Source organism: Equus quagga, chromosome 6, assembly GCF_021613505.1.
Source record: "Equus quagga isolate Etosha38 chromosome 6, UCLA_HA_Equagga_1.0, whole genome shotgun sequence".
Lineage (NCBI taxonomy): Eukaryota > Metazoa > Chordata > Mammalia > Perissodactyla > Equidae > Equus > Equus quagga.
The window spans coordinates 96,187,248-96,197,888 of record NC_060272.1 but is presented as its reverse complement, the minus strand read 5'-3'; the positions used below and the strand labels follow the sequence as shown (position 1 = coordinate 96,197,888).

At 41.6% G+C, this 10,641-nt stretch overlaps 1 protein-coding gene across 1 annotated transcript; it reads right to left on the bottom strand.

Annotated features, from left to right (window-relative positions):
• Positions 1 to 758: 758 nt before the first annotated feature.
• Positions 759 to 8,305, bottom strand: RFK (riboflavin kinase). The gene is made up of 4 exons (XM_046665008.1): positions 7,878 to 8,305; positions 6,863 to 7,014; positions 2,856 to 2,958; positions 759 to 2,071 (listed from the first exon to the last, which is right to left on the bottom strand). The coding sequence occupies exons 1-4, from the start codon at positions 7,957 to 7,959 to the stop codon at positions 1,941 to 1,943; spliced, it is 468 nt and encodes a 155-aa protein (XP_046520964.1). The 5' UTR covers positions 7,960 to 8,305; the 3' UTR covers positions 759 to 1,940.
• Between the last annotated feature and the right edge of the window lie 2,336 nt (positions 8,306 to 10,641).

Sequence of the window (10,641 nt, the reverse complement as noted above, 5' to 3'; positions counted from 1 at the left end):
ATCTGTTTCTACACTTTCCATGCTTGTTTTCAACTGTTTCATAAGGTCACTGATAATTGAGGATTCTTTCAAGTCAAGTGGAAGATTTTTAACATTAAACTACATGTTCTAAGTTTGTTTGTTTTGCTGAGGAAGATTCGCCCTGAGCTATCATCTGTGCCAATCTTCCTCCACTTTATATGTTGGTCACTGCCACAGCATGGCCGACGAGTGGTGAAGGTCCACGCCTGGGATACAAGCCGATGAACCCAGGCTGCCAGAGCAGAGAGCATGGAACTTAAGCACTACGCCATGGGGTCAGCCCCCATTTTCTAAGAGTTTTTATAAAGAAGAAATGAAAAGGACATATACTACATTTTTGCCATAAATTCATACACCAAAAAGTAAAACACAGTCCACATGAATTTATCCATGCTTTCTCCTTCTCCAACATGAGCTTTAGATGTTTTTCTAGATAATTCATAAATATTTTTGTTAAAATCTATTCTCTAATTCATTTATGCAGATTAGGGAAAATTATTTATAATGAGTTTATCTTTAAAATTACCTCCTATATATTTCTGCCCCCATATCCCATCACAAAATCTGGTGCTAAAGTAAACAATAATGCAATGTACTGTTTCAGGGCGCCCAAACAATCTGTAATTTTAATTTCCTAAATATCCAAAGATTCTAACTTTCTTCCAATATAAACAAAAGTCTCAAGCGGCAAAAAATCAATTCTTAGTAGTTAGTAATGGAGGAAAAAATGCATAGTATGAAGGTTATCTAACTAAAACTTTATTGTTTATGCCTTTCCCCCAAGATGCAAGCACTCTTTAGCATTAAATTATATTGTGCGCATACAAATTTACATTTGCTCGGGAACATATGATCACATTAAAAATAAATAACTTTCTGTTTCATAGTTTAAGTGGCTCTTAAATAGTTTTCCTGGGAGAAAACAAGTATTTTGTTCTTTAAGAAACTGGTATATATAAATTAACTGTTACACATTCTTTTAAACTTTGAAAAAACCTAAATATGAAGTTTTTTCCTAAAATGTAATACAGTTATGCACTTAATCATTGTCCATATAGTGAAGGGATGGAATGGTAGACACAGATGCAGTCTTCTCTAAGTGAACAGTTGTGGGATAAACTAAATGGAAAAAAACTGAGACTGACAATTGTTTAAAGGAAAAAAAGAACCAAAGTCAAGAAAAATGTTGAAGACAAACATCTATCTTAAAAATAGAGAAGTGTTATACAACACAGGACCTAGAGATTCAGAAAACACTCATTTTACTGTTTTAAAAGACAAACAAAAAAAAAAAGATAGGCAGAGGGAGTCTAGACCAATCAGTCCGAAGCAGCTGTAACAAAAATGGAACACAGTACAATGATCTGACCCCATCAAGGAAATGACTGATTACAATGAAATTTCACAAGTCTTCATGTCTAATAATACATTAATGTACAAAATATCACAAATACAAAGTCTTGATTTTCCCCCTGAGGTTTGTCATAAACTATCAAACCTCTGTTTAATCCACTGACTTTTATCACCTTCTCTGTTGAGCGGCACATGCTATACAAGTACAGACATGCGACTATTTTACCATGAGAGCTGTCCTTCTCATCTCCAACTAGTGACTTCCCTTTTTACCCACACTTATATACATTTCATCTCCATTATAAGATACTGAAGACCTTTCCAGTGGTAGATTTTAATCTATATATCACATTAAAAAGAATCTTGATTTTTACAACGAATCTTTTTAGTACTGTAGCATGATGGGTTTAACTGAACAGCTGAAGCGTAACTACACTGTACTGTTTAAACTAATTCACAGCTGTAGGAAAAGGTTTGATTTTTAAAATAGAACCAAGATTAGATTGCACAGTTATGAGCAGTAAAATACAAGAAAACAGTGAATGAATAAATAAGATAATTTTTCATCAGTGGCCATTCATTATTTTGCTTTTAGCAACCTGGAAGAAACTGTCTTCTTTGAGTTTCAAATGTTCTGGTAAATCAAGTCGTTTCTTAGCTTCCTCAATATCACCGTGAATGGCTGAAATAAGTGACTCTGCAGAGAGAACACACCAGGACAAGATGATCAGAAACTGCCGCTGGACTTTCCACCACTCCCGTGCGCAGCCTCCTGCAGACTCTGAGGCTGGCAGCATCTCTAGCACGGGGTAGATGCCCTGTAAATGCCTGTCCCATCCCTTCTTCCAGACTCAAGTAGAAGTCAATGGTATACAAAAGATGGCCTTATTCCTCTTGCAATTTCTTGGAGAAAGGCATCAGCAAAAAGGTACATTGGAAATACTAGATGGAAGAAACAAATATTCACTATCAATTCTCTTCAGTATTTACACCTGTGAAAGAAACTCTACAACAGAATTAACACTATCACACTACACTAAGATACTCGATACCATTCACTTCAAATGTTCTGATTTACTGTTTCTTACACGTCAAGCATTGCAAAGCACCCATTAGTCATCACAGTATTAATTCTTACTCGTTCTTTAAAACATGAAAAGGAAATAAACATGTCATTAACTTCATACTGTTGGAGAGAGGCAGCCAGCCTGCTGGGTTTGAATCCAGGCTCCATCACTTACTATGTGACCCTGGGCAAACTACTTAACTTCTCTGTGCCAACTTCCTCTATTGTGAAATGGTCAGAATAATTCCTCCTACGGTGGTTGCGAGGATGAAATGAGTTAATTCACATAAGGCACTTAAAACTGTGCCTGGCACATATCAAGTGTGCAAATATTATCTGTCCTGCCATGGTTACTACTAGTAGAAGCAGTAGAAGGAGCTGCGCTAATATTTAGAAGATCTAAATAAGACCTTACCTAAAGAATCGAAGTTCCTTTCTGGTCTGAGGTAGCCAACGATGGCCACGTTGAGGATTTCCCCATAGAAGTCCTCTTTGAAGGTGTGCATGATATGAGTTTCCTACAGTCAAGAAATGTTAAAAAGATTACCATCAGATTACAGAGTACTGAAATTTGAAATGTATCTTCATGTTTATGGTGGGGTAATCTAAATGAAACAATCAATGCTCATTAAATTTTTACAGACAGTTTAAAATCTAAGGGCAGTTTTTCCTGCATTTTTCTACGGCTCCTGTTCCTGCCCCTGAATTTACACGTAAACATTATAACTGAGTAAGGCAGATGTTATACCACAAATCTGATATGATTTGATGTTTATAGAAAAAGCTGACATGCACCGAAGTAATTAAGAGTCTTATCAAGGTGAAAAAACTGAGCAAAGACATCAAGGAGGGAACGAGCAAAGTATTAAGAGAAGTTACTACTGAAAGAACTAGTTCTGAGGTGAATCAGGATCCACGTCTCTGACACACACCACGTTACAGAACCCTGAGGGTCAGGCAGAGCTGGAGGCTGACGTGGGGGCAGAAGAGTCAACGCAGGTTCCTGACACGGGGATGACGTGACAAACGGGCACAGGACGCGCTGAAGCAAAACGGTGCAGGAGGGAGGAGTGCTCTGGGCTCTGAATTTTCATAGACTCCTATAAAGGACAAACCTGAGTCCAAAAGGCAGAAAATCAATGAAGAGAGCAAACAAATACAGAAGATGTTGAGGCTGGACTAGGATGTGGCCCTGGAAATGGAGACGTTTAGACAATTTAGAAACATGTACCCTGAGACCAGAAGTATATTCTCATGTGTGACTTAGAAAATCGAATCTAGGAAGTGATCCTTAAACCTGAAGCGTCTATTACAAATCAGCTAAGAGTGCAGCTAGATCGTTCAGAGTAATAAAACCAATACAGAGATAATAGGAGCAACTTACACCTAATGAGAAATCAAATATGAAAATCTGCACTCAGTAATTGTTTATTCTTTCTCACCTAACACAGCAAGTTCCCCATGTATACTTAAAATGATTCAGACCAAAAAAAGGAAGGAAATATTAAGCAAGACTTTTAAATTAAGATGAGTTTTATTTTCTCCTTTAAAAAAAGAAAATAATCTAGTCTCTCATAACCTTTTTGGTTTGTTGTGGGGAGGATCACGGTCCTCTGAGGTCATTAAAATGGGCTCTCTCAAGTGTCCCTATGTAGAACTTTGCACACAACTTAATGGGATTTATGGATTTAATGAAGCCCATTGGAAAAAAAGAACCCTGATTTAAACAATTTTAAAAAAGAAAATATGGATATTAGAAACAGGACTTTTCTTTATAGTATGGCTCTTATTAGAGCTTCAGCTTGGTTAGATTACCAAATCTAAAATTACGTATAGAAGAGTGGAAGTTATATACGAGGCTAAACTGAAAGCGTCTAAGAGAAGCAGGACAGCACTGCAGTAAGAGCTGAGCTAAGAATCAAGTCTGGGCCCACACTTGGCTAACGGCACACCCGCCCTCGCTGGGGCTCAGTTTTCTCAGCTGTAACTGAGGGGTTTCAGTCAGAAGACACAAGGTGCCCCATGGTTTTGTAGCGCAAACCAATATATTTGACTTGCATTCTTTCTTTTCAGTAAAATTTTGACTAATAAAAAGGAAACCAAGATATGTAAGACCTCAACACTGATCATTACAAACATTATTGAGAGAAAAAGTATGATGTCCACCCTCCCCAAACTGATCCACAGATTCAATGCTATCCCAATCAAAATCCTAGCAGGTTTTTTTTTTTAAATGATGGAAACTGACACGATCCTAAAATTTATGTGAAAAGGTGAAAGGCCAAAATCATCCAAGAAAATCTTGAAAACAAAATTGGAAGACTTACACAATCAGATGTCAAGACTATTAAAGCTACGGAAAGTATGACAGTGTGGTATTGGCCCGAGGATACACGAGGAGACTGAGTATGTATGAGTGTATTTTGGACTCACACATACAGTCCCTTGATTTATGACCAAGGTGACATGGCAGTGCTGTCAGGAAAGGACCATATTTTCAGGAAATGAGTTGGGTCAATATCCGTATGGAAAAAAATTAATTTTGACCTCTATCTCACACCATGCTCAAAAAGCAATTTGATGTGAAAACTAAGACAAACTTTTAGAAGAAAACACAGATGACTATCTCCATGACTTTGGAGTAGGCGAAGGTTTCCTAAATGGAATATAAAAAGCACTAACTAAGCATAAAAGAAAAACGATGAATTGGATTAAAATATTCTTCAAATGACATCATTCCATTAAGTGGAGGGTGGGGGAGGAAGCAACACAGTGGCAGAAGATATTTGCAATACATAGTTTCCACAAGGAAAGTGGATCTAGACTATATTAAGAACTTCCTTAAGGTAGTAAGACAGCCAACGGAATTTTTAAAAAGGGAAAAAGACCTGAACAGGCACATCATCGATTCTGTTATTGATAAAGAAAAGGAAAAGGAAAAAGAAAAACTCTGAAAAGTACAGACCTCCTACCAATGGAAAACTGAGTTTCTCCTAACCATGGAAGGACTTCCAAGGGATTCCATGACTAGATCTATAGTAACAGTTCTGTTATCTGAGTAGCTAATATGGAAAAATTAGTCATGGGCCAGTGGCCTCCCCTCCCCTTCATTTCCTCCCTCATTCTACGGAAAAACATTTTGTGTTTCTTCACCAATTCTTTCCCTTATCTACTCCAACAAATAATTTTCACATGCTTAATACTCAAAAATAAGAGAAATAGAGCACAATGTTAAGTCATCTGGGCCATTTCTATTGCTTATACAGCACTCAGCCGTGTGGTTTTCCAATTGTGACACACTTCTCTTTTATAAACTCTTCAAAGGGGATGAAATTTAGATCACTATAACTGTTTTTGCCAAACACTTGAACTGATCAGCCATATCCAGCAGATTAAGCCCTTAAGCTGTGTGGGTCCTGTAAAAAGAGCAGAAGAACATACCCTCAAAGTGGTTTAAAAGAGGAAAAAAGCATCACCTTGCAATTTTATCAGAAAACATCATTCACACAGTAAGCAGTTCTATCTTAACAGGGTGACCAAGTAATCAAAGGGTGAATCAACTACATGAACCGTGGTAGGCTCAATTTTATAAAACGTGATCTTAAATACGTCACTTTTATCTCCAGTAAAAGTAAATACATGGGCAGTTATAAAAAAAAATTAATATTATTGTAATTTATTAATAGTGTTGTCATTTGGTTTATAACTCCATTTTTATTTTCTATGTGATTTCAAAGATAAATGCACAAAAATTATTAATCTGTTATTGGGCAAACAATATATAAAGGTGAAATTTGTGAGTTTTTGTAGACTATTAAAGTTAAGTTGGTGTAAATTCAAATTAGATTTTTATAAGGTTAGGATGTTAAAGACAATCCTCACCATAACCACAAAGAAAATATCTAAAGAAAGTAACACAAAAGGAAATGAGAAGGGAATCAAAATATGTCACTACAAAAAAAAAAATCAACTAAACACAAAAGGCAGTTATGGTCGAAATGATTAACAAAAAGGTTATAAGGCATATAGAAAACAAACAGCAAAATAGAGAAGTCTCTCCCTATCCCCAAATGTAAATTAAATTTACATTTAATTTAAATGTAAATGGATTAAAACTCTCCAACCAAAAGGCAGAGATTAGCAGAATGGATTAAAACCAACCATCCCCCAACTATACCCCTTTATAAGACACTCACTTTAGATCCAAAGACACAAATAGATGGAAAATGAAAGGATGGAAAAAGTTATTCCATTCAAATAGTAACTAAATACTTCACTTTTAAATCCTTCAAGTATACTGCCAGAAATTCTAGTATTTAGGTATGTTGTCATTACCACTGGAGAGTTCTAGTGCATCTAATACTGCAGATTACCCTAAATCATCATCCTATTTTCAGTTACAGAGCTCAATACAAGTCTTACCATGGACTTCTTCGTATTCTTGTAGTATGGGTTCCATCCTATGCTCACCACCATCTTGTGGACATCTCCACTTCCCACACTGGCCCAACCATAATAAATGCCAGTGGAGAGATCAGCTGGAAGATTATCTACTACTTGTTCAGGAAAGTTAGCTAAACAACAAAAGTAAATATTTTGAGTGTTAAGTTTTATATTAAATATTTCTAAAAATCGCAAGCAAGGCTAGTCTAAATCATTACACTCACAAAATTTCTAGGATCTTTCCTATGATTATCAACCCCATCACTCCATATTCTGGCTTGGACTTTTCTCCTCTGCATGTGGATAGGCCAAGAACAAGGTATCAGATCACAGTAAATGCGGAAAGCTCTCCAAAAAAAGCATACACTCTCGAGTAGGAGAAGAAAACAGGTAGCCAAGCTGGGTTTTTCAGACCTAGTCTTTCTTAAGGAGGTTCGGAAGCTCTTGAAAAGATTCTTATTTTCGAAATACACATGCCTAGGCCCCAAGCTACAAAGCCTAGGGGCAGCCCTGGGGTGTATTTTTAACGATGAATTATGCATACCGTCAGGTCCTGACTATTAAAACTAATGTAGACAAAACAAAAAAGATGTGGTTCTCATTCAACTGCCAGTAACAGACTTAAAAGAAAACCTTACAGTGGGCTTGAGAATTTGGCCAATGTGCTCCACATTACATTTTCTAATGGACAAAGCGCGTGCCAGGCTTGGCAGGTCCATCATGGCTAGATAGGGAGACCGGGAAGGCGGACCCCGAAGCTCAGCTTGGGCTTCCGCCCTCATCACCCCTCAAGCTCGGTCCCTGATGGGCTCGGAGCCACCGACAAGCACGAGCTCCCTCAGCCCGATCGAAGGTCCTCCGCCTCAACATCGGGGACGGAGCGGAGGGGTCACCCTGCCCGCAGCCCCACAACCCGGCCCCGAGCCCCCGCTGACGTCCCCGCTCCCACGTGACCCGGTCCGGGGTGGGGGACCTCCGCGCCCCCTGCGCTCACCTGTGGGGATGCCCAACTGCTTGGAGCCGCGCCCGAAGCCCCGCACCACCTCGCCGCGGCAGAAGTACGGCAGGTGCCTCATGACCCCGTCCGCCCTGGGCGCGGGGAGTCCGATCCGCGCGTCCTGAGGGGCAGCCGTGGAGGTGATGCCCGCACCGCCTGGACCAGCCGGGGCACACGGGCGGGAGCTCGGGCGACCGGGCGGGCGGGTGCACAACGGGCCGGGCGGCGCCGACGACAAGCCCGAGCGAGTCTGTCCCGCCGCTGAACCGATACAAGCTGCCGGGCGGTTCGGAGACTGCGTCTGTGCCCTGAGCGCCGCGGCGCCGGCAGAAGGCCGCGCCCTGCGGGCGGAGCGCAGCGGGTCAGCGGGGCGGGAGGAGCCCACCTCGCAGAGCGCCGCGAGTCTGCGCACGCTTCTGCGGCCTAACGACCTGCGCCCGTTCGGCTTCCGTAGCCCCGCCCCTCTGCAGCCCCGCCCCCCGCCCCTGCCCCGGAGCCGCTGGCCCGCCGCTCCTGGAGTACCTCTTGGCCCCAGGCGTGGGCAGTGGGGCGGCAGCCCGTTTTTCAGCTGAGGGAGTGTGACAGCACCGTTCTCGGATAGTCCTAAGTGTTTCTGTTCCCTTCCTCCACTTCATTAGGCTCCTGACGCCAAAGAGAGCCGTACTTTAACCTCGGCAACCGCTGGGTTCATCGTCATTCGTCACTCGTTCTCTCCTTAACCATTTCCTAAAGCTCCAGAAGCTCAGAGATCACCTCTTCAAAGAGGCCTTTCCCGACTACCTACGGAAGTGCCCTCCCCTCCCCCAGAGCCCTTGAGCAGGTATGGAGTTATAGCAGACTGTAAACCCCAGGGGAGCGGGTTCTGGTCTGTAACTCTGCAGCCCCGGGGACGAGTGGAAGTTACAGGGATGCAGTTTTCTTGGAGGAGGGATGCGGCTGCCCTCCTGTCCTCCCTCTGGAGGGTGCCTCCTTGAGAACTTAATAAACCTGATGAAAAGCTTCATCTCTATGGCGGTGGAAATTCGTGGGTCTTCTGACCGTTGGAACTGTAAACGTTACCCAGGGAAGTAGCTCAAGGGTCCCTCACAAGCTGTACATTGCTCAGTCGCGAGGTGCATCCTCTAGTCGTGTTCTGGAGAAAGGTTTCATTGTTTCCTTACCTTTCTCTATAAATGTGTGTGAAATTCTATCCAGACTTTGCAGTCACTTTCCTTCTACCTTGGATGTACGTAACTCTGCTAAGTCTCGCCCAGTGTTAAAATTATTTGCTCTGTATATTGGTTCTGGAGGGATCTTTGTTGGCCAGACTTTTATTTCCCTAACACTAGCATAACGCGTGGTTCACAGCAAGTGTGTGCCAAGCACCACGGAAGGTGCTGGCGGAACAAAGGTGACTCAGACAAGGTCTTGGTCCTCGAAGACTCAGGCTACTGGGGAGACAACTGGTCAGCCTGATCCCAGTGCTACGCTGTAAATACGCCCACAAGAGTCCTGACAAAGTGTTTGGAAGGCTGCAGAGGGAGCTGTCTTCCCAAGAAGGCGTTTTGTATAGTTAATGGTCGAGAGCACGGGCGCTAGAACTAGATAAGCTAGAGTTTGAATATAGGCCTTGCCTCATTTAATTGCTGGGTGACCTTGGGCAAAGACCCCTGTCAGAATCTCAGTGTCCTTATCAACTAAATGGGAATATTAATAATGTTGTGGGGCTTAAATGAGATAATATACGTAAAACACTTAATGAATTGCCTGCCCTGTCATCTTCAATGATACACCAAGTAAGAAAAGCCTGGAGGCAAGAGGCCAGTAAAGGAGCCCTGGGTCTAGTCCTCCATGCCCCAGGTTCCCAGGAGGTATGAGAATTAAATGAGATAAAATAATTAACTGAGTCATGGGAGATAAGTGAGGGGGTGGCTTTAAGAATTAAATGAGCTAATACTAAGTGCTATACCCACTATCTCATGTAATCCTCATATCAGCTTTGGAGAAAAGCATTAACCCCAATTTATGAAGAAGGAAAGGGAGATTTGGAGACTTTGTAGGATGGAGAAGCCAGGCTCCAATTTTTTGTAACTGCATTGCCATGTCAAGTACGGGGCATAATTACTGTGTAATGGCTGTAGGCTATGGAAGGCAGAAGCTTGACCATCTTCACTGCTGCTCAGTAGCCTTTGATGGCTGCCCTGTCACTGGAGAATAAAATAGCCCTCCAAGGGTCCCCTTCAATCTTCCATTTCAGATTTCATCTTTAAGGACTCCCTTCAAGTGCTTTATCCATTAGTCAAATCAGAGCCTGCACCTCACTTCAGCAGCCACAGAATGTGCCTGAAACAACTCAGGTGATTGTTCTGGAGCCTATAGGATGTATTATTTTTCCTACTCATTTGACTACAAAAATATGCTACCCAGCATCCTCAGTTACCATTTTATATGTAAATCAGAGCTTAGAGTGGGTGTGTGGGTGTCTTTATCAAGCTTAGTGCTTTTAACCAAGGAAGTATTCAAAATATGCTTTTTATTTCCGTCTCCGAACTGCACTGGCGACGTCCCTTCCTCTGCAGGTGGCCAAAGAGCCAACTTCTTTGGTGTCAGGTTGTCTCTGCAGGAAGAAAGGTCACCTACTAGAATCTCCAGGAGGGAGCAGGACTGGGGAGACTTGTGAAGGAAAGAGAAAGGGCCCACCCTAAATACACAATAAAAAAAAGAATCTAAATAACTCTTAAAACTCAACAATAAGAAAACAATAAACCCAATTAAAATATGG